The sequence below is a fragment of the Cnephaeus nilssonii genome, assembly GCF_951640355.1.
Source record: "Cnephaeus nilssonii genome assembly, chromosome: 5".
Lineage (NCBI taxonomy): Eukaryota > Metazoa > Chordata > Mammalia > Chiroptera > Vespertilionidae > Cnephaeus > Cnephaeus nilssonii.
The window spans coordinates 86,099,083-86,124,012 of record NC_137076.1 but is presented as its reverse complement, the minus strand read 5'-3'; the positions used below and the strand labels follow the sequence as shown (position 1 = coordinate 86,124,012).

The following is a 24,930-nucleotide window of genomic DNA, read 5'->3' as shown; positions in this document are numbered from 1 at the left end:
AGAACGAAATTCAACCGAGTATATTTGAATATTTTTTTATTTAATTTATTGCGGTGACATTGATCAATAAAATTATATAGGTTTCAGGTGTACAATTCTCTAATACATCATCTGTATATTGCATTGTGTGTTTACCACCACAACTCAAATCTCCTTCTGTCACCATTTACCCCCATTTACTCTCTGGCAACTCCCTCCCACCCTCCTTTCCCTCTGGTAATCACCATAGTGTTGTCTGTGTCTATGATGGTTTCTTTTTGTTTGTTATGTTTTGTTTTGTTTTTGCTTAATCCCTTCACCTTTTTCATCCAGTCCCCCAGCTCCCTTCCCCTCTGACAACTGTCAGTCTGTTCTCTACTTATGAGTTTCTACTTTGTCTGTTAGTTTATTTTGTTCATTAGATTCCACATATGAGTGAAATCATATGGCACTTTCTTAAATTTGAAAATCTCCTTGGCTTTTTAAGCGATTCGTGGATTGGGCAGCATCCCGTCTAGCAACTACAACAGTGTTCTTAGAGGTTGTGCAAAATGGAAAGCTTTTATAGGAAGAAAGGTGGGGCTAGGGAGCTATTAACAAAAGAAAATAAACCAGTGTTTTTAGGCCAGGACATCTTTTTTGCGGGGGAGGCAGGGAAAGGTTTTATCATGCAGGTTGCCTCTTGAGCCTATGGGGAAGAGAGAAGCGCTCCAGGGACAGATGACCTCATTGATGTCCAGAGAATCCCAGACTGGTTGACTGAGATTATATTCCCGGTAAAGGTCACAACTGCAATTAGGTCAGATGTTAAGTTTAGGTTTGGTATCATGGGCTTTAGCATAAGTAATGCCATTTTTGGGCTTGTGGTGTTAACAATTGAGAGGCGGTAAATTGGAATGTGGCTCTTTTTATGGGCTTTTCCTTGGGTGTGTACATGCAAATTGTTTCCAAAGGATTCTGTGACCTGGTAGTGGCTCACTGCAGGCTCCTTCAGAAAGCCCAGCCTGAGAGTGTGCTCTGCCCCCTTGTGTCTAAACCTGGTCAATGGTAGGAAGAGTGAAAGAAGAGGAAAGAGCAGGTAGATAAGTCTGATAACTGGCTGTCTTCAGGGTGCCTTGAAAATCAGCGCATAGTTGAGAGTCATGTATACTTGGTTGGGTCTAATGAGAACTATATACGTCCCTGGAGATGCTTCCTTAATTCCTAACTGCATATAAAGCTTGTTATAAATTAAATGAAACCAAGAGCAAGCAATCAGCTTACTACAATCTGAAATGAGGGAATTCTACAAATCAAATGAGCCTGTCAACTTACTCAAACAAAACAAAGACGTTTTTAAAAATGGCTATAAAATAAAAAGGTACTTAAGAAATTGCCCTAGCTGGTTTGGCTTAGTGGAAAGAGCGTCGACCTGCGGACTCAAGGACCCCGGGTTTGATTCCGGTTGCAGGTTGCAGGCCCTGGTCAGGGCGTGTACAGGAGGCAACCAATCAATGTGTTTCTCTCTTATCAATATTTCTCTCTGTCTTTCTGTCTCTCTTCCACTCTCTTTAAAAATCAGTGAAAAAATATCCTCGGGTGAGGATTAGGAAAAAGAAAAGAAATAGTGAAATGATCTTTTTCAGCATCCTAATTCAAGCAAACCAAGCATAATAAAAAGGACATTTTGCTGACAGTTGGGGAAATTTTAATATGAACCAGGTATCAGACAACAAAAGGAATTAATGTTAATTTTGCAAAATGTGGAAATGGCCTTGTGGTTATGCTTTTTTTTTTCTTTTTAATTAAAAAAGGCCTTATCTGTTAGGGATACATATTGAGGAATTTACATGTGAAATGATATCTGCGATTTGCTCTCCTTAGTTACATGAAATACATCTTTTAATCTTCACATTATTATTGATCTCATATTACAGATAAGGAAGTTGAGGCTTAGAGAAATCAGGTAGCCTTTCAAGCCCACAGAACCATGAAGAGCTAGAATTGGGATTTATACCCAAAGTAGTGTGCTTCTAGATCTACAGACTTAATTATTATGCCCCATTACCTCCTGAAGGGATAAGCTGATATTTAACTTGGTAGAGACACATTATAAGAACTTGTTCTTTTAAGTTATATGTGTGGTAGGTTCACACCGTAATATTCAAAATCCAAATTTATTCAGGGAATTGATCAATGCTAACATCAATGTCACATAACAGAATTATGTGTTTTAAGTGTTAAGAAAATTTTCTAAGTTCTTTTTATGTGCTTTAAAATGTCTCTATTCAACAAAAATGATTATTTAATACTTAGCTGTACTATTTTATATATTAAAAAATTGCTAATTCTCCAGTCTCACTTGGCATTCTTTTTTTTCATCATGCTCCCTCCAACCATGGAGAATTGGACATCCCTTCTGGTTGGAAATTGCCCCTCATTTTTGCCTAATCACCTTTGACACATTGTTCAGATTCCAGTACAATTGTCACTTCCCAAGAAAGCCTGCAATGGTGTTCTCCATGTGGGCAAGAATGTGTTGCTGGGCAAAAAAATGTGTTGGTTACCATCACAGCTAGCACATTGCCTGGCACATAGTAGATATCAATGAATACATTTGTTGAATGAATGAATGAATGAATGAATGAATGGAAAACTATAGTCTTATTTCTGAACTAAGAGATAAAATGCACCAAGTTTTCATTTCAGTACTTAGTCTGTTTCCTGAGATATAAGGGGAACTGACTAAGCACCTCAGTAGAGAGCACCATATACTAGTACACCATACCAAGGAGTCATGTTGAACACTTTTGTCTTATTCAGTGGATCCAGCAAATTGAAGGAGCAGAAGCTGCCCTGCACCAGAAAATGATGGAATTGGAGAGTGACATGGTGAGTACAAAGATGAGGTATCATAAAATTAAAGGAAAATGGGAAATGAACAGGCAAATGGGAAATGATTGTTTTCTACCAGTTTTATTTGGCAGTGATGAAAGTTTGTAGCCTTCCCATTATTTTGGGTACACACTGTGGAAGTTCCCAGAAGTCTCCAAGAACTGTTTATATTGAAAATACCCTTGAAAACTCTTTAAATGCACAAATATTAATTACACGTTCTAGGCATTGGAGCTCAGAGGTATTCAGGACAGTCACCAGCAAAATGAGTCTTGCAGGTGGTTATGTTACCGAAGGCAGTCATATACACAAAGAAATAACTGACTGTACTTGGGGCTGTATTATACACAAAGATATATTTTTAAATACTAATGGGAAAATGTGCACAATCTGAGAGGCACACAGAAGCTGAGGACTGCAAGGGAACATTAGATTTATCACCAGTTCTTGCTGGCTCTGCCTCAGGAACAGACACCCATTAAGTAGCATTGTGGTGGTGGGTGGGATTGCCACCACTCTCTGAATTCTTATCTATCTTTGTGTTTGCTAATCACACACAGATGACATCGCATGAGTTTTTCATTATCCAACTCTGCTATATTACATTTCATAACATCCTTACAAAAATACACTATCATAATATATTTGCACAGATATACTTATTAGTGAACATTTATCTTATCAAAATCTATACTCTTGGATTGGCATAAAAACCCTTTAAAGCATTGTTCATTATGTCTTTTGTGCTTCTTTCCATTGATTTTCACATTGTCTGTGTGAGACGCTGAAAGTTGAACTATTTCCCTAACAGACAAAATCGATGACCTTACAAATACTGGTGATTTGTCTTGTGATGGAATTAGAGAAAACACTGATCAATATGATTATATATCACTTTCTGGTTAACTAAGCTGACTCTATTTATCAACATGGCCCTTTTTTATAGGAACAATTCTGCAAAATCAAAGGCTATCTGGAGGAAGAACTAGACTACAGAAAACAAGCTCTGGACCAAGCATATATGGTAGGTACAGCAAGGAGTCAAGAGACCCAGAGGGTTTATATCAAATACTATGGAGGGAAACATCCAATTTAATTTTTCATGCCACATACTTGAATAGACCACAGTGTGCAATGGTTTATTTATTCAGTGGTTTCCAGTTCTTATTTTAGAAAATATATCTCTAGCTCTTTTTGTTATAATATCCTTATAATACTTAATAAATATTTAATTTTACCTTAATTTTTTAAATTAAATGTATATCATTATATAATCCTATCTAATAAAGAGGGAATATGCTAATTGACCATCACTCTGTCACAAAGTTGGCTGCACCCACAGCTGAGGCCAAGTTCCCATAAGGAGCCTTAATGAGCAATCAGCAGGGACCTGAGGCTATGCCCTCCCATGCCCCTGTGGGGCTTGACAGGGGACCTCAGGCTGTGCCCCCCACCCGGCAGGGTTTGACAGGGGATCTCAGGCCATGCCCCCCACCTGGCAGGGCTTGACAGGGGACCTCAGGTCACACCCCCCACCCAGCACGGCTTGACAGGGGACCTCAAGGTGCACTTCCAGTCCTGGTGCTGGGCTAGGGGACCTCAGGCTGCTCCCCCCACCCCAGCGCCAAGCTGGGGGACCTCAGGCCGTGCGCCCCACCTGGCGGGGCTTGATGGGGGACTTCAAGGTGCATCCCCAGTACTGGGTTGGTGGAACTCAGGCTGTGCTCCTGCCCAGCAGGGCTTAACAGGGGACCTGAGGCTGCACCCCACTCCCGGTGCTGGGCCAGGTCTGGGTCTCACGCAATTTTGAGGTGCATGTGGGTGGGCAGGGACTTGACTCTGGGTCCCGTGGTGAGCCCCAGACTCTGACAAGAGGAAGGTTTTCATATACATTTTACTAATTTTCTTTCATCTCTGACACTTCTATTATAGAGAAAGGGCAAATGGCAATATTAAATTATTTCCTCTAATTAATTCCCTTTTAATGTGCACGAATTTTGTGCACCGGGTCACTAGTATTTTAATGAAAGACAGACTGCATGGCAGTGTAGATTAAAGAGAAAATGAATTAAATCCAATGGGGAGCCTAATTTAGTGATAGAGTAATAAAGTCTTTAATGTTTGTTATATACATTTTTAATTCACTTATTTCCCATAACAACCCCAAGAGTTATAGGTGATATTATTCCTCTATTACATATGAGGACATGAAGGCTTAGCGAGTGAAAGGAATCTGCCCAAACTGGTAAGTAGGTAGTGTTTAGATCTGACTGCAGACATTGTGGCCTTAACTACCATAATCCAGCCACCACAAGCAAAGCTGCATCAGTAAATCGGCTGGACCTTCTCTCCCACAGGTCATGCTGAGCGAGGAGCACACTTGACCCACTCCCCTGTACAAAAGTCATAACAAGCAATTCCTAATATTGGACTAGAGCTTGCATTTCTCCTGTCCACATGCAAACCCCCCATCATTAATTCACAACAATGACTCAAGAGAAAAAGAGCAAACTTAGAAGAGGAACATTTCAGGGAGTTGCTTGTAGAGGTTTTTCTAATGCTTTCCTGGAAGCAGCCCGCGTCACTTTTGGGAAAAGAGTGAAGCACTTAGTTTCTGCTCATAACAAAGATGAATTGGTATTCCCCCTCCAAGATGAAGAAGAGGTTCTGAGCATTACTTGATGGGGAAAGGAGAGAATGAGTTGGTCACTAGAGAATAAAGAAGGAAACGATTCTTCCTATCTCTTCCCACCCTTTATCCTTGCCTCCTCTACCTGTACATAAAAAAATTAAGCTGTCTGTTGGCTGGTGCATTCCAGTGGTGAGCTGAAACTAAACCCCAGCTTAGGAAACAGGGTTATTCTTCATGTGGATGACTCTGTGCCGAAAGCATGGGAACAACGAGGAAATTAAAAATAAATAAATAAATAAATAAATAAATAAATAAATAAAATTGTAAAAAAAAATTAAGCTGTGTATACTCATTCAGACAACAGTATTTAACTTTAAAAAGATGAGATCTGCATAATCTATGACAAGAGTTAGGAAAACATCCCTCACCAGGGCATGTCTGTTTACCTCTGTCAAAGTCACAGGGAACAAGACTGTAGATTTTGGCAACTGTGTCTGAAACATGTTTCTAAAAAAAAAAAAAAAAAAAAAAAAACACACACACACTGGGATGTAAGGAAGAGTAGACTCTTCATCTAAAACAAGAGAAGACTTGCCCAGGTGGTGTGGCTCAGTAGGTAAGTGTTGATCCATGAACCCGGAGGGCACGGTTCGATTCCTAGTCAGGGCACATGTTCGGGTTGCAGGCTCGATCTCCCGGATTGGATCGTGCAAGAAGCAGCCAATCAATGATTCTCTCTCATTAGTGATGTTCCTACCTCTCTCTCCCTCTCCCTTCCTCTCTGAAACCAATAAAAATATATATTTTAAAAACAGACCAATTCCAGAGACTCCAGGCCATTTTTAGATCATATTTCCTGATTTTTATTTTAAGAAGAAATATGGGGATTATAAAGCCATCTTCAGGTACTGAGGTCTGTCATGTGAAAGAGTCGTGGCATTTTGTGCATTAAATTTACCTCTAATTTCAAGTATTTTATTCCAACTTTGACCACTTTTCAATGCTTATTTCTAAAAGTATGGCCACTATAATAGATGTCTTTAAATATTTGAAGGGCTGTCAAATGGAAGAGAAAAGAAACTTATTTTCAGCTACATTTCAGAATAGAAGAATGTACAGTTATTATAACAAAGTAAGAACTTTTAAAAAATGAAAGTTATCCAAGAAAAATAACATATTTCTCATCATCTAAGAAGTTAACATGTTGGATGAATGATTCTTATGGACTCTTATAAAGGGGATTATTATATGGGTGGTTAGTCTGGATAAACTATGAAATGCATTTTATTGCTATGATCCTGTAAGACTAACATAACACATCTCTTCCCATACACACACATATGTGTTCACTCACACACCACATAGAAAATGCTCAATTCCAACGTTAGACTTTTCTCATTTTATTTGCCAGAGAATCCAGGAACTAGAAGCTACTTTGTACAATGCTCTGCAGCAAGAAACTGTTATCAAGTTCGGTGAACTGCTGAGTGAGAAACAGCAAGAGGAGCTGAGGACTGCGGTAGAGAAGCTACGGCGGCAGATGCTGAGGAAGAGCCGAGAATATGACTGTCAGATCCTTCAGGAGAGAATGGAGCTCTTGCAGCAAGCCCACCAGGTGAGGATGAGTGACTTCCGCGTAGGGTTGGTACTAAGCAAATGGGACTCAGTACCAAGTACACAGTGCTGGGTATGGGTGTGGAGAAGCCCAGGCGTGAGGCGCTATTTTCAGAGTAAAGTAAGTCACTTTTGTTTCCTACCTACGTTTAGATAAGGGAGGACTGTTTTGCAATGATTCCATCTTAAGAAAATTGGCATTGTAGAAGCACTGCATTTTACTACTATTTCTGCAACTGCTTTGTCATGAAATACCCTTTGACTCTCATCCATGATTCTCCCTGGTATGCGGGAAGGCCGGGCTTTCTCCAGATCAGGAATAATGCTTTCCTCCCGTTATTCAGCCCAGCCCATACCTAGTCCGATCACACAATCTGAATGGGGTGGAAGAACACAGGGGCCTTTCCCTTTATTCCCAGAACAAACAGCAAGAGCAACAACGCTTGGAAGATGCCACTTGCTTCCTGGCACTTGCTGTGTGTCAGCAAGTAAACTAAGGGCTCTACTTACATCATTTCATTTAATCTACAAAAGAGCCCACGAAGGTGGATATCCTTAATATCCCAATTTAAGAGAGAGTGATTCTGAAACGAGAGCACTTGAATGGTTTGCCCAAGATGACACAGATAGTAAGCAACAGAACCAGAATTGCAGCCCAGGTCCGCCGGACTCCAAGGCCACTGTGCGTAACCACTTTCCTAACTGACTTATGCAGCTTGAGTTGTGCGTGGTTTGTGATTCATCTACACCAGCGAGGTTCAAAATAGACACCCAATATTCATTTATAGCCCAAATTCTTCATCCAACTCTTAGTTTATGTCTTAGCTTAGAAGGTGAGGAAAAGGTCAAAGGCAGATTCCACAAGAATTTCAGAATTGGAAGTGCCAGGCTATGTAGTATTTGGCACTCAGAAGCTGTAACAAGCAGCTGGCACAAAACCCAGATGGGCTATCCAAGAAGAAGGAATCATGTGGTCATCAGAGATCAAGGTGAGTGGAAAAGGAACAGGGGTTATTTGATAACATCAGTAAGAACAGTGTGTGGGCAACTTGACACTTAGCACACCTCAGGTGCAGCCGGGAGCTTTGTGGCTAACAGACTCCCCCAGGTGACAGGGAACACTGAAGCCATTTGTCTAGTTGCCAGACAGATTCAAAAATAGTCCTGGAACTTTATTGTCTTCAGGATTAGTTGTGTTATTTTTCTTATGTTTGCTTTTCCCCTGATTTGTCAGTTCCCTCCTTGAAATGTTTATGGAAGTGTAATCTCTACTGTGTATTATGAGAACTGGCCAATCATGTTTTGTGAGGAAATTCCACCCAGGAACAGAGTTAAAATAAGGTTGAAAAGAAAGGTTGGCAAAAACCAATGGGCTTGTTTGCATTTGTGTTAGCTTTATCCAGTTTTAACTGTAGTAGCAGCCAACCAAAAAATCTTAATCCAAATGGTTCATAATGATGTTTGTTTCTTGTTCACTAGTTCTGATTCACACTGTCTCTGCTAGGATGCAGCATTCCACAAGTCACATCCCACCCGCCAACACCGGTCCCACGGCCAAGCCCGAGGACAATGGGGTGGGGACTACATCTCTCACAAGGAAAGGGTCTGCAGGGTAGACCCAGTAGAGAGGGTTAGCAAATCATTCCCACCACAGGTGCAGGTGATTTTGAAAATGCAGCAATGGGTAGGAGAAAATGTATATGTGATATTTCCAGCTGCTAATACTATTGCTAATGTGTTTATAGAAAGTTGACTGTTTTAGGTCGGTGAACAATCTTTTTGTTCAACTTAATGCCCACTAATGCTTTTCCTTTTTCTTCTTTCTGCAGAGAATCCGTGACTTAGAAGATAAAACAGACATCCAGAAAAGACAGATAAAGGACTTAGAGGAAAAGGTAGGTGTTAAGGTCAACATCTATTTTAATTTTACTTTATAATCAGAAATGAATACCAGTTTCACTCACTGTGTGTGTTCTTTCTTTCGTCTCGGTTACTGTGTACCTTGCGTAGGCAGGTGTGTAGACGTGGGCCTCACCTTGAGTCAGGCCCCGGGATCCCAGCGTAGGTGCTGCCCTCGGTACTTAGCCTTTTGTGTTGACTCCCATTCTTTTCTGTAAGTGTTTTCTTTCCTCAGTTTCCCCTTCTTCATCTTTATTTCCTTTTCAAACGTTTCTTTTGAGTTTTGTTATTCTGCTTTCTTTCAAAAATATTTTAGCACCTTTTAAAAAATCCCATTATTATTCATAAGAAGCCCTTTGTTCCTGATACTGCAGTTTCACTTCAAAAATAAATTCATAGATGTAGATTGACATATGATAATCATGCCCTCCTGTCACTTCCTCGTGTCATTTCCCCCAGTGATCTGGAAAACTCACTGCTTCTTCCAAGCGAGCCAGCACTTTTGGGGGGTTAAAGCATAGTCTTTCTTAAAGAGGACATTTGCAGATGTGTGTGTGATGGGAGAAGGGGCACTCATTCAGGGATGCTAAACAAGCTCTGCAGTGCATTAAACAGTCCGGCACAACAAAAACTTACCCTGCCGGTGATGCCAGGAGCGCCTGCTGAGGAACACAGCGAAGATGGCAAGAGGTTTTCCCGGAGTTGCAATCTGATGGACTGGAAGTAGCTGCCTGATCCCTATGTTGCAAAATAATATAATGCTTTGCTGTATCTTCCATAGTCACCCAAGAAGAAAATAGCAAACCATGTGGCATTTCTGAGACAATGGTTTGAATTTGGTTCAACCTAAGTTGCTTCTGTAGTTGTCCACATATGTGAGTTCAGATGGAGCTTGTGGGGAGCCATTAGCCAGACCATCAGCCACCTGGATTCTTTTGTAGGCCGGTCTTCACGTACTTACTTGACGTTGGGTAAGACCCCCTGTGTCTAAGCCATGTCTATAGAATAGGGATGATAACACTTGCATTCACCTCCTCTCCATGAGGAACCAATTAGGTCACTATGTGAACATGTGAAAACACTAAGAAAGTCAAATTTGAAAGTATAAATTTTTTAAATTACCAAATGTAAAGTATACTTCTACAAAATTTTAAATTTGAATTTTCCCCATTTCAGAAGTGTGCTATTTAGTTCTCCAGGATTGAATGAGGCAAAGTTAAACAAGGACTTAATCTAATTTCCCAAGTTTTTGGCAAGAAGACCCACAAAAGGCAGGATTTCCCTACAGCTTCCCTGGTTGTCAAAGGGCACGCGATGTCTTCCAGTTTCCACATTATTGGCTGGCGAGTTCTTGGCTCTAGTCATTCTCTGCTAATCCTTAAACAGCCCTGGGGCTGGCTCAAGGACAAAGTCACAGCTAAGATCGTTCTGCCCCAGAAACTTCAGTTCGGTTCCCATTCAACTGAGGAAAACAAACACAGGATTTTTTTTTTTTAATCTACTAATGTCACCCCGGTGGCCATTCTCTTAATAAACCCCATAGAAATGTTGGGAGGAGGGAGATTAAGATTATGTTTAGTTCAGAATTCCATGTGAGCTTTTCATTTTATGGATCTGACCTTCCTAAACATCTATATATATAAAAGGCTAAGCGACCGTCCAACCAGCCAGTAGATATGATGAGCACGGGTGACGCATTCCGAAACCAGAGAAAAGGGAGCCCAGTTCCTAATGGGGCCACGCGATTCCACCTTCGGCCGTGGGTTATGTTGTTGCTGGGGCACTATAGGCCCCGAATCTGATTTATTGCACACTTGTGTTTGGGTTCCACAACCTGTACAACAGCAACTTTGCAGAGTGCCCTCTCGTACTCCGGGACCCTTTGGGGGATGTTGGAGAGCCAGTTTCGGCCCAATCCTCGCAGGCCAGTCCAAGGTACCCCACCTGCCAGAGGGACCCCACTCACTCCACAGATGTCCTTCAAGCCACGGCGCCACCCCAGGTGCAGCCGGCTGGGGAGGGACTGCAGGAGGTTGGCTCCAGGGTGTGTCCGGCCTGTCTCACCCAGTCCCACCCCGCCAGTCACCTTCCAATTAATATCCTTTCAATGTGCATGAATCCGTGCACCGGGTCACTAGTTTATGATAATGAGATAATATACTTAACAGAAAATGTGGATTATTTAGTTATCAAAGCAACATGTTCCACATATAGGAGTAAATTAAGTCATTTCAAAAATAATCCAGTTTGTTTCTGATTAGAGTTTGAATGAGAGATGAGCACCTTCTATTCTTCTATTCACCCAACCTCAGTTCTACTCATCTACAAGCCTAGTAAAAATGCTAAAGATCACTTAAGTCAGAGATACTCTCCACTCTTTTCCTTGGAATACTCGAACACTTTCTCAAGGTACATAAAATATCCTTTCTTTGTTTCTAATTCCCATGCACACCATTAATATAAATCAGGTGATAACAGCAAACAGCAAAATTGCCCAAAATGTGCAGCTTTCACCATATTCAAACACTTTCATTTCCATCATCTCATTTGATTCTCATAATTATTCTGTGATTCAGACACAGCGAAAATAATGATCCCCTTAATAAAACAATAACTCAGAGATTAAACAACTTTCCCAAGATTGTATAATCACTCCATGGCTAATCAGGACCGGAGGTCTGCGCACCACACTGCATAGACTAAGAATCTCATTACAGGCTGAGTGGTTGGGCATCTCCTCCTTCATGCCCAAGAGGCAGTGCCGATATTTGACCTCCTGGGAATAGTGGAAGCCTCCCATTCCTCTCCTTCTCCATCCTCTCCTGCTACAGGTGCCACCATACCCCTCTCCACCTTCAAGGAATGAAATAAAAAGGACCATTTCTGCATTTTAGACTAACAGAATAGTCACTGATACATGGCTCTTAGCACCATGTTTGCAACTTGGTCATGTAATTTTGCCATAGTGAAGCAAGAGCCTTCTAACCAGTGGCATTAAAGGAAATATGCAAATAACATGTCCATAATATGAGGATGCTGCACATGCCATACAGGAAGCCATGTGCAACAGAATGCTCCTGGAGACTGAAGACAAGGCAAAGACTTCCTGCCTCTGTAAGAGTAAATCACTAAAGAAATCAGTATTGGAAAAAACTGACCTCACTGTGACCTTTTATAATTAGTATAGAGCTGGTTATATACTAGTGCTACATAAGATCTGTTGGTCCATCAGGTATGTGCTTCTCTAGTGAAGATTCTTGCTGAAGATAAACAAATCAGGCTTCATTTAACTTCTGTAGGTCAGGTAAAGTGAGATCTATCTCAGAAGCATGAAGGCTGGAACAGCATCGAATATTCATTATTCAAAGTGTCCACTGATGTATAGGAAGATGTCACACCAATAGGATGGCCACACAGACCCACTGGTGCAGGACAGACCCAGTTTATACCTGTTGCCTTGGTGTAATTACTGATAGTATCCCATTTCCCTCTCTGGGGTATCACACTGTGGCTAATTGGTCTTATATTTACCCTACATATTACTATTCTTCCAAATGAGCCTTAGTCCTCAAACCTAACACACTAACCAATCAATGACAGCATTGAGTGATTAAGTGTATGCTCTGATCATATTTTGTGTTTTTAAAATAATCTTCCATGCATTAAAAATGAGACAATAACATATAATAAATAGATTAAGACTTGGGAGGTCCATGCTCTAAACTTCACTATGCCATGAAATTAGTCTATTGATGAAATGATCTGTGCTTTTTTTCTGAACTTATACAATTAAGGGCTTACACCAATTATCTGTAAGACCCTCTCAGAATTCTAAAATGTATGAGTCGATGTTAGCTGAACACCAGTTAGTTATTCATTGTGTTGCTTTGCCAGTAGACAAATAAAAGGTATGTTTTTTGAAACAAAAGGAATTTGCTGTTATGTGAGAAGTGATCAGACGATGTGGAAAAGCTGAGGTTTGTACTACGTGAATAGCACTACAGAAATTCAGATTTACGTAATCTTCTTCTTTTTCTTCTGCAGTTTCTGTTTCTATTCTTGTTCTTCTCTCTTGCCTTTATTCTATGGCCTTGATGTCAAGGTGCCTCTTAAAGGTAAGATTCCATTTAATTCTCAAAATGTGGTTCTCATAGGTATATACTTGTAGTTATTAGGCCCATGTTTAAAAAATACACATGGTTTGAGTAGCTTAAATGCCATAAAATGAGAAACAGATCCAATCCAGTTGGGTGTTTATTGGAGAAGTATAACGAGAATCAAGATTTTTTTTTTTTCTAATTAAGAATTTTGCTTTGGGAAGTCACGATGTCTATGGATCTCAGTATTCTCATCATAATCATTACATAGAGAGTTGCTTCCATATCTTCAAAATGAAGAAATATATTTTCAGTTTCTTTTCCAGTTTGAAAATTCTGATATCTGTGAATCCTAACAAGCTAATAAATGATTGATTTTTTAAAACCCTTTCTTCCCATCTGTCTTCATCAAAACTCAGGAAAGCAGGAAAGTAAAATTGGATCTTGGGTTTTCAAATAAGATTATTGTCAATGTCAATTTAGAAGGAAAAAAAATAGAATAGTCTTATTGTTGCTAAATCAAGTCCAGGTCTAAGTAATCTTAGACAGTGATTCCCAATGCCATTTAAAATAAAGATCCCATGGTCTTCCTGTGACTTAACTTAATGAAGCAGATTCCTGGGTAGATAGTGGGAGAGATAGAGAGCAAGGGTTGATCTATACTTTTAACAAACACATCAGGTGATTCTGATATCCACCCAGGTATGGAGACCACAAATCTCAATACCATCACTTAAAAATGAGAAAAAGCTAGCTGCTATTCTCAATACATTTATCACGGTCTGTGACAGCTTTGGTTATCCTATTAAGTTATGTTAGTCAAGGATCTTTCCTGGACCTCATGTTATTTAACCTTTTCTGTAAGTGCAAGAGAGACACTTCCTTTTTCCATGGGTATCAATCAACTCGGTGACCTGCAGGCAGAACACACAAGCAGAAGGGCTTCGGCATGCACAAGGGAGGAGTTAGGCAGATATGCCCAGAAAGTTATGTCTTCCTATAACCAACTCTCTGGCTTGATTCCATCCAAAATATTTTCTTTACAGACAGACAAATATCCTTCATCTGACATGAAGGCTGGTAGCCTTGCAGCACATAAAGAGGAGGGTTGAGTCTCTCAAGTTGAATGAGAATATCTCAAGTAAAATGGGTGAGATTCTTTAAAAAAGGATCAAGACATTCAGAGCGTCAAAAAAAAACAAGCAGCCCTCCCCCAAAGAACAATAAATAAACAGGCAAATAAAGTTCATGAGACACAAGTACTACATGGGGGGTTAGGAAAGAAAAGTCCAACTTCGTAAATAAATAGTAGGTAGGAAAAGAGTAGGTTTGCACATGGACATCAATCATGGCTAACACTTATGTGGCAGGCACTGTGTTAAGCAACAGATACACAAATCTGCACAAAACCCCCTATAAACCAGGTGATAACAGCAAAATTGCCCCAAATGTGCAGAATTTCATGATATTCAAGGCACTTCTACTTCCATCATCTCATTTGATTCTCATAATTAGTTGCTTTAGTTGTTATTTTTTGTTTTATTTTTTTTTACCAGTTGTAGCTTTTAACTTTCCCAAGTCCACACAGCTACTAGTACAATTCTCAGGCCTAGGATTTGTACCTGGACAGCCTCCTTCTAGAGACCACTTTTAACCACCATACTACTGCCTCACAAATGAAAGAGGGCATTTCTCTCACATTCTGAGCATCATTTATGTTCATGTATATCAGCAACCAGAGGCATCCTCCGCGATTTGTGTGGTACTCCCTACTAATTGGGTTTTGAAATTACAAGGCCCTCTATACCTTGTAATCCCTTGAGAGCTGTACAAGATTTGAATTGCTTTTCCTCCCGAGTAGACCTTAATTGACACTTAGTAATTATCTGTTGAATAAAAAAACAGTATTAATAACAATATAGCAAATTAATGTAGCAGTGTATCTGGGTGGTATAAAGTATGCACAGGAGAACAGCTGAGTAGTTTAGAGTGTACAGCCTTGAAGTTACTCAATTTACAGTAATTTTACATTTTGGGAGACTGCCTTTAAGTCTATTTGTTTTATTATGATTATTTTAAATCCTCACCTGAGGATATGTTTATTGATTTTAGAGAGAGGAAGGGAGAGAGAGAGAGAAATATCAATATGAGAGAGAAATCAATTGGTTGCCTCCTGTACATGCCCTGACTGAGAGATCAAATCCCAAACCTTTTGGTGTATAGGACAACACTCCAACCAACTGAGCCACCCAGCCTGGGAAAATCCATTTTTTTTAAACCAACATAGTTTTGCCCAAATGGATTTTCATGACAGACATGAAGACAGAAATTATACATGTGCGATTTGAAACAGAATTTAGGATTTATCTCTGAAAGTGTGTAAGTTGAAAGTTTGCAAGTGAAAGACTTTTGTACTTACATACATATTTTAAGTATACAAGCACACATACACTATACATACACACACACACACACACACACACACACACACACACACACACACCTTGCAGTATCTTTTATATACACTGAGGTCAGTTTTCTTATTTACCAGAGAATATGGGAATATTATAGCTGTAACCAGTTGTTTAGAACTCTCATCACAGTGGGATGTAAATATGAAGATAATCTATTTTTTCTCAAAACATAGCTTAAACTCGACTTTTGTTTTATTTCTCTCTTTCGTTAAATCTTAGGTTGGTTCCCAAGATTTTTAGTCCCTTTCAGTTCTTAAGAATTCTAGCTCAGATTAAAAATTCTGTCTCTGCCTCTGCTTAATCTCACTTCTTCCCTATGCCCAGAGGTGGGGAACGGGGGAGGGAGCCTGGTCTGGCTCTTCCCCTTCCCTCCTCAAGGCTCAGCTCCTCCGGAGGGCAGGGAAGAGGAAGCAGGGCAGGGGGACATGCCTCTCCATTCCAATGGTGGTCAGTGCCGCTCCTCTGGATATTACTGACCAGGTCTCAATGTGGTTTTGAAGGGAGGTGATGGAAGACTGATCACGAGGGGGACATAGGTCTGAGTTCCTCAGAAGCTGTGCAGAACATGCCCACTGCACTGTTCCCTGACTGATGGAGGCCCCAGCTCGCCCACTGCCACTCCGGATGCCACCATGGTGGTCCCAGTCACAGCTTCTTGCTGGGGGGAAGCTATTGCTCCCGTCTCTGCCCATCATCCCCCTCCAGTACTCTGCACAGATAGACAAGGGAAGATGAGCATTGCTCTGTACTTGAACGGTAGAACATGAGTCTCCAAGTACCGCCAATCTCTCACTGTGCCTTTTGGTACTCCCTGCCTGCCACAGTGTGCTCTCACCTCAACCACTGCACTTCCTAACTCCTGGTTCTCCTCTGGGGCTCTATCCCTCCTTTATCCCAGTTGAATCTGGCCTTTTGGAGCAGACCAAGTGGCTCTGCAAATAGGAATTCCAAATACTTCTGGCTCTCACGTATGGTGGGAGTTTCTCTGAACCTTTAATTTGCCTCTGAATGGGGCGCCGGAAGTGCCCTTGGAGTACTAAGTGCCTCCTGTGCCACCACTTCAGATCTTGGTCACCATTCCTGGGCGCCAGTAAAATCCCGCTACAGAATTAGTATCTTCATTATGTAGATGGGGACGTTAAGGCTTAGAGAAATTAAATAACTTGTCCTTGGACAGCCATACAGTGAGAACATGGGAATCCCATTTTCTCCGTCCATGTCATTCAGACGCTGAAAGCCATGACCTTACACAGCACATAATAGCACATCCTCTGCGCCATTTCCAGCTTTTCTTGAAGGAAAACACTATGTCCTAAACTTCTACTCAAGTGAAACCCAGGCACATGGATTTAAAAAGGAACAGGGCCAGGAGTCCTGACTGGCATAGCCCAGGGAAGTACCTTTTCAGGGACATATCATGGATCAACCAAGAAACCTGGGTGACAAACTCCATGGGGAATCCTCAGGTCAGGACCTTAGAGCGGAGGCTGCCACTGGATACAGTTGTTGGGGAGGAAGTGTGACATCAAATGAAGTCTCTGAAAGGCACAGACCTGCTTTTTATAAAAAGTTTTTATTGATTTCAGAGAGGAAGGGAGAGGGATAGAGAAATAGAAACATCAATGATGAGAGAGAGTCATTGACTGGCTGCCTCCTGTGGCCCCCTCCTGGGGATCCAGCCCACAACCCGGGCAGGTGCCCTGACTGGGTTTCAACCTGGTGATCTCTGGGTTCAGAAGTTGATACTCAACCACTGAGCCACACTGTCCAGGCCAGAACTGCTTTTAAAATAATATCTTAAGTTAATATTTGGGGCAAGATGATTCAATTGAGTATCTTCAGGCCTCATCTTGGAAGGCCCGGAGGAAAAGGTAATAATGATACCTAATGTTTCAGGCCACTTACTGTGAGGCAAGAACTGTTCATTGCTTTAGATCCATTATGTTGCAACAACCTTTGACATAGATAGTCTATTTTCTCATTTAAAATTAATGTAATTAAGCTTAGATACCTTCTTTATGTAACTTGCACAAGATCATACAACTCAAAGAGGTGGTAAAGAATGATTTTTTTTTTTCTTAAAAGCATTTTGTTTGTTTTTTTCTTCTGTTTCAGCTATTGACAGAAATGGTGATTAAAGAATATTCCCTCTGTCTTACAGAGTAACCGAAAACACGGATAAGACCCCAGAAAGACAAATGCTTCTAAACCTTCAAAGATGGCAGAAATGTTTACAGCAGTGAGAGAGAGATCAAAAGCTAAGAACTACCCTGTAGCCAGGACTACAACTATGTATTTTAAAGCCATTATTCAAGGTTTCTTACTTGACAGTTCCTACATGACCCTGGTGAAAAATCTACAATATATGCTGCATTTAATGAAACGTGTATATGTCAAGCCAGAAGAAAAGAACTATAAACATATATTGTGAAGACAAAAAACAAATCAGCAATGGAAACAGATTCAGCAGATCACACAAAGATGTGTCTTGGGCATGGAACCAAAGTTACAAAGAACCATTCTACCCCTGCTGTGCAGGGGGGTCATTTTAATGTAACACCACACCCCATGGAAACACTAGTCCTGAAATAAACATCATTTTAAAAAACATCAAAACAAACAATAAAAACTAGGGTGGGTGGGAATGAAGCACGAGGAATACCTATGAGGAGCTATTTACAATAAAATGTTTCATTTGAAAAGTCTGGTTTCTTACTACAGGGATTTGCTTTTCTGTCTTTATTATTGTTTAAAACTCAGGAACAGAGACCTCTGCCATGTGAGTGGGAAGGAAAGCGCTCTCCGGTTGGTTTTTCTGCCAAAGGTGGAGTGCACCCCACAGCTGAGAGAGGAGTCGTGGCTCACAGTGACCCCAACTGCCCTGGCGGCCAAGGCGAAGGACCCCGGCGAATGGGACATCAGACACAGAAGCAGATTTGATGCTCCCTTGACCTCCTGTCACATCTGTCTTGCTCCAGGAACAAGAGACTGATTTCATTCATATTGAAAATGAAGAAGACGATGCTCTAAGTCACTAGCTCCCTGACTTAGTTCTATTGATAATATCTATAGGGAACATGGGCCAGAGACCATCTCTGAATCTTCCCGTTTCCAAAACACTGGTTTTTCAAATGGCTGCTTAGAATTGCCTGCAAATAAATGTCACATGATTTCAGTAAAACCACCATAGAGACGATAAGTAAACTTCTAACAACTTTTGAGTTTGCCACAGGGATGTGAATATAAATCTAAATTATGATTTTTTTAAAAAATGTCCTGATACGCCTCCAGGACTTGGATCTCTTGTCATTTAAATGGATAACATTGTTTGTTTTTCCCAGATTGCTGATGGCAACAAGATAGCTCTAACTTTTTTACATAGAAGTAACATTATGTTACGGATAAGGTTTGTTTTCTACCAGAGACAATTAAAAGACTGGTTCTTTTCCTAAATTAAGTAATACCGAGTCTTGGATTCAGGTGTGAGAGCAAATAAATGTTCCCGAAAAGCTAATTTTACACCTCATTTACTGTAGATAACAAAACAGCCTCAATTTTTCAAATCGTCAAGGTGTTATTTACAGGGCTAGAGCTCCCATGACTAGAGAATGTGTATAGGGAGCCAGAAACTCTTTCTATGAAATACTTCCCAAGTCCTCCCACACGTGGGTTCAGTATCTTATTCTTCAGTTTTAGCACTGGCATTTTCAAAGCCAGCAAGTCACTGAAGAGTGTATAAGAAAAGCTGCAATGCTGGGGTCCGCTTTTTGTTTTTATACCGACTGCTGACACAGGTATCGTTGGCCCAGTCACTTAACCTCTCTGTGCCTCAGTTTCCTCATCTGCAAAATGAGGTTAAAAAGCTTTTTCATGAAGTTTCTTTTTTGCAATTCTGGAACAAGAGGTGCTTAAAGTAGCACAAAGTGCTTTGTAATTATTCTGACTGCTAATACTATTTGACTTTCTTGTATTGTTGTGAAAGAGAGTCCCCTGTGTAACAACATAGTGCTTGGGTTGGGTTGGATCTACATACTGCAGCACTGAAGCCTTCCCATCAAACCACCTGGGGCATTACTAGCAATAAGGACTGAGAGATCAGAGCCAGGGTCTGTAATAACCCATAGGAAATAGATCATCTCATGCTGTTATTGAGCAAGAGAGAAGTGTGTGCCATTCCAGTGATGAGGATCTCCTAGCTCTCCTCATTGCTGATGCAGGGCAGGATATAAAACTCACTTTCTCATAGGAGGGCCAGCCATAAAAAGGCTTGGAGTGAACTGATAGCATCACATAATTAATCGGATCACCCCTCCCATTTGGGGGGAAGGTCCTGTGATGTGTCCTACTGGGAATATATAAATAACTGTCCTGCTGAGTTATTTGTTCAATTGGGTGGGTTCCAGATTAAATCTGAATAGTACATTTGTTGTGCAGACAGTGTGAAAGAGGGTGCCCTCCAGGCTGTGACCAAACCCTTTCAAACCTCAAAACGTATGGGAGAGGATAAATTACTCTCCCGTATCTTCAACTTTTCTCTTTCACTGTCTTCATTGCCATTCCAGGATCCATCTGAGCAAATTCATACTCCATCTCCTCCAGCAAATCTACTTTCCTTCTCTTCATCTTGCTTTCCCCACTAAGAAATTTGTAGTTTAAATTTTACTTCTGAGTACTGGCTATGGTTTAAATGATTAGAAACATTTGTAAAAATAATGTGGTTTGGTCATATATGCTATCTGCTATAAATCATGGCATCACACACACACACAAATCATGCAAGAGCAATGACATCTAAGCAGTTTTAGATGTGGTTAGGGAATATGTTGCTTCAGATCCAGGAAATTAGCAAATTTCTCTATATTGTAGGCTAAAAGGTGATATTTTTGCCTAGTCTTACTCATGATCCTCACAATTATTATCGGATAAGGTCCAATATTTTTATAGGTACACCTCTCTGTTATCCATTTCCACAATTACAAGAAAAAATAGCAAAATTGTAACTGTCGGATATAGTCACTCATAGATCCATGGAAATGGATCATATCTAAATGAATGCTGCCCTAGTAAATGATGTTCAGAAAAGAGAGTGTCTTATTAATAGAGGAGAGGCTTACTGTGGCCCTACTCCTTACAAAGAACAGACAATCCCCACTCGGATCTTTAATTTCTGCATCTTTACTGTCCCACCACATCGGGCCGATGGGTTAGCCATCAGAACAGCATTCTTCAGGGCCCATTTACTTAATTTTTCTTAAAATATTCATCTCTTGGAAAATAAAGATAACCAACAATAGTAAACACTAGTTTGAGATAAAATAAAAGTCCAAATTTAGCACAGTTATTCAAGACAGGAAAAATTTTACGGTAAAGGGGGGGGGAATGGAAGACTATATTTGGCTATAATACTGCAAAGCATCTATTACTAAATTGACCAACTTTTTTTAATGCCACCCAATTTTTATTTTTGGAAACACTAGAATCTGTTAAAAATAAGTATAAGATCCCCTTTACCCTATGCCAGTGGTCGGCAAACTGCGGCTCGCGAGCCACATGCGGCTCTTTGGCCCCTTGAGTTTTTAGCAAAGGCCAGCTTAAGAGTACCCTAATTAAGTTCATAACAATGTACCTACCTATATAGTTTAAGTTTAAAAAATTTGGCTCTCAAAAGAAATTTCAATCGTTGTACTGTTGATATTTGGCTCTGTTGACTAATGAGTTTGCCGACCACTGCCCTACGCCATATAAGTGAAATTATTGCCAATAGTGAGATTTTAGGGAAGGGAGAATACATTTCGCTTGATTTTTCTTCCCCTCACAAATAATTTCACACAGGTGACGGGGTCTTCAGGAGGATAGAGGTGACACAGAGGGCTCATAGGTCACCGCTGAAGCAGAAAGGGGGCATTCGTTCTCCACTAGGAATAGAGGAAATCAAGGTTTGTCAAATAATTTTTGCTACAATATTTCATTTCAACTTACTGTGTTTTCAGTTTAAAATACATCTCGGGCAAACTTGTTCCTTTTTGCCTACTATTGTCAACTTTTTTTTGTAAAACCACTGTGTAATTTATATACGTTCAATGTCCTCAATGTAATTCATAAGATTATTGTTTGAAAGTGAAGCAAGTCTTTTAAACCTGCCTGGGTCTTTATGGGAACTGTAAAACACACTATCCATCAGTTTTGTGTTGGTGTTCAAATAATTGGATCATGTGTGTTATGTTACATGAAAATAGTTGGAAAGCATAGACAGTTTATTTTTTAAATATTTGATTGCATTTTTTTCAATCTGTCAAAGAGTGGCACAGAAAATATATATATTTGCCTACTATATTGAATAATGTACCTTTTGAAAGATCAGTAATCAAAGCGAGTCCTAGATGACTGTGTGTGTAATGAGTTAATGCTTCCAGAATGGGCCAGGCCTTTCTAAAGGAAGAAAAGCAGGTCACAAGGTCTTGAGGGATGAAAGCTTCCATTCTGTTCAACTGCCTTGTCATTTCCATGTAACATATTGTCTTGAGAATGAATTCCAGGCGTATTGGAAAGAGGATTCAGACATAATAGAAGGTTGGCGTTGATCCTCTGTGATTCCATTTGAGGACTGGGCAGGGCAAGATTCACTTTCCTTTGCCACCTTTAGTTTGGCAGTTTAGTATTGTTGAGTCCAATGTTTAATCAAAATGACAGAAGATATAGTTCAAGGGGCCATGCTGCAGTAATAAGGATGATAACTTGCTGTATTCAACACCAAACTCCGAAGTACAAGTGGTTGATGGCGCAAGGTTCCCTTTCTTCTGTCTTTGTGTTTTTGCATTGAGGTCTCTGTGCCCGTGCTTATATTCCCATCCTTGTTACATCAAACTTCTGTAGGGTGGGAGTGCTATAGATAAACAACGTTGAGTCCAACTTTGCCTACACTCACGATTCCACAAACTTGCTAAATTGTGGATGTTGTAATTTCCCAAAAGCAGATCCACAACGTCCCCCAATAACAGCAATCACTGATTGGCATCTCACAAAATGTGCCTCCCCTCCCCTCCCCATTAACCATAATAATGAGGCAGGTCAAAATCCAAACACTTTTATAAATATGTGATGTACATATATGCACATATATATTCTGTACATAGTATGATGGTGTGAGTGCTTCCTACGTGTGTGCTTCTGTCCTGGGGTTGAGGAGTTAAGGAAGGGTTTCCCCCCTGCGTCTGGGTAACCCATGTTTTCGTTTGGCATCTGCTGTCTGTGCTCTTCCTCTCTTTACCTGCTTCCCTCCCTCCTCCCCACCTTTTCATTACTATTCCCTGCTGTTGACTGAGACAAAGATCTACTTGTTGGTTCTTTTTACACAGGCCCATAAACCAGCCTTGTGATGCCGATGGTTTTCTGGGAAGAGCAACAGTACGCCCAACACAATCTACAGCACTCATATGAGCCAAAAGTCTCATAGGTTTATCAGTTAAAAACCCCAGTTGCAGAAGGGTCCGTGCATGTTTTAACCTTCAAGATCCAATTCTGTGGGAACTCAAGTATAGAGCCAGTGTATTTGAATACACAACTCCCCAGGTGTCTACTGTATACATGTAGCCAGGGGGCCAATTTCTCAGAGCTTTCCTACAATCAACTGCCTCAACCGGGGTTCCTTCTCTCCATCGCATTAGCATGACTCCATATATCGCTCCAGTGCTTGTTTACTAACAGAAGAAAAATATAAATGGACTGGGTTTCACCAGAGTGATCCTCTGCAGCCACTGAAGATATACATGTATTGTATGTATTACCATAGAGATCGGAATCAGCTTATTGTATGTAAAGTTTTATGAATGGTTATTTTATAATTTGTGTATTTAATATAGGAATTGATGAGCTCTGGTGTTTTAGTTTCTATAAAAATAAAACAAGCTGCATTTTTAAAAACTTTATCTGGCATTGTTCATAGGTTTCTGTTTTGTGTTTAACTGAACTCTTACCTACTTTTGAAAAACAGGGTGAGAGGCAAGTCAGGGCTATCAGTATAATGTCAGGGGACAGGCTCCACATGAAGGTAGTAAATGGGTTTCTCCTCATGTTTCCACTCTGAATTTTTTTTAAATATATTTTTATTGCTTTCAGAGAGGAAGGGAGAGGGAGAGAGAGATGGAAACATCAATGATGAGAGAGAATCATTGATTGGCTGCTTCTGCACGCCCCCCACTGGGGATTGAGCCTGCAACCCGGGCATGTGCCCTTGACTGGAATCAAACCCTGGACCCTTCAGTCCACAGGCCGACACTCTATCCACTGAGCCAAACCAGCTATGGCTCCACTCTGAAATTTTTTTTAGAACTGCTGGGGGCACTGTGGTGAGGAGCCCAAGGCAGAATTTACACTCAGAAGGAGAGAACTCTGATCATTAGCATGCCTACGCTGAGGATAGTTTGGGAAAGGATCTTGCCAGCTATTTGCCATCCTTATTCTAGAGATGACTTCTTTTCCTTTATCCACCTACCTTTTTTTTTCTCTACCTTATAGAGCCTCTAGCTGTAATAAGTTAACCAGTACATGTCACGTGAGCATCCATTATGTATGTGCCCATTCCTATGGCCTGGAACATCTGGGTCTCCTCTCAAAGACCTTAATGAGGGAAACAACCCAGGTAACAAATTAAGACCAATACGGCACAATTCTGTAAGTCACTCTTAAGACTATTAAATATAATTATAGTATCTGGGGGTGGGCTTGAAAGATCCATGCAAAGAAGGATCTTTGCTTGTTTTTTCAGTTGTAACCTCTTATCTTTAGCAAAAAGTGTCGCTCATCGGTTCATTACAATGTCCTGTTACCCATTTGTAGGAACCATCGTCATGCCAGGCCAAATCTTTAAAACAGAGAAGAGTGAGACATGGTGCTGGCCCTGAGGGTGTCTTATTGGATGAAGATTTACCACCGACTGCGTCTCTCTGAGGAAGGTACCACGTCTATCACTCTACCATGAAATAGGCTGTTATTGTTACGGATTGTCTGATTTTATTAATGAAAAGCTCTGTTATGAACTCCAATTCTGGTATAAAACCCAAATATGCCATCATGTCAACAACTCCACTGACTCCTTCTAGCTCCAGAGGAAAGGACCTCTGTGACTTCTGGAGACGCAAAAAGGGAGTGGGGGACACTTCCTACCACAGTGCCAGGGAGACCGCGACCACCCAGAAGCTCCATACAAAGCTCACACAGAGGGCTTCCTCCTACGGGCTCAGGACACAGCTCTGCCTGGGACCCACAGGGGAGCCAGGGCAGTCACAGCCCTACAGGTGTGTAATGAAGTGCTGACCTACCCCTTAAAGAGGAAGGATACATCTTTAATTAAATGTCGTAAAAC

The 24,930-nt window shown here is 40.7% G+C and overlaps 1 protein-coding gene across 3 annotated transcripts in view; it reads left to right on the top strand.

The window, feature by feature from the left end:
- JAKMIP2 (janus kinase and microtubule interacting protein 2) overlaps nucleotides 1-18,469 on the top strand; it is a 133,586-nt gene extending 115,117 nt beyond the window's left edge. Inside the window, exons 16-21 of one of the 3 annotated variants that reach the window (XM_079773101.1) lie at nucleotides 2,782-2,850; nucleotides 3,800-3,877; nucleotides 6,897-7,100; nucleotides 8,929-8,994; nucleotides 13,043-13,113; nucleotides 17,731-18,469. In XM_079773101.1, the coding sequence (XP_079629227.1) occupies nucleotides 2,782-2,850; nucleotides 3,800-3,877; nucleotides 6,897-7,100; nucleotides 8,929-8,994; nucleotides 13,043-13,093 (468 nt within the window). In that variant the 3' untranslated portion in view covers nucleotides 13,094-13,113; nucleotides 17,731-18,469. The remainder of the gene's footprint in view (nucleotides 1-2,781; nucleotides 2,851-3,799; nucleotides 3,878-6,896; nucleotides 7,101-8,928; nucleotides 8,995-13,042; nucleotides 13,114-17,730) is intronic. The other 2 variants (XM_079773099.1, XM_079773100.1) reach the window with 2 other exon arrangements.
- The last annotated feature ends 6,461 nt before the right edge of the window (nucleotides 18,470-24,930 follow it).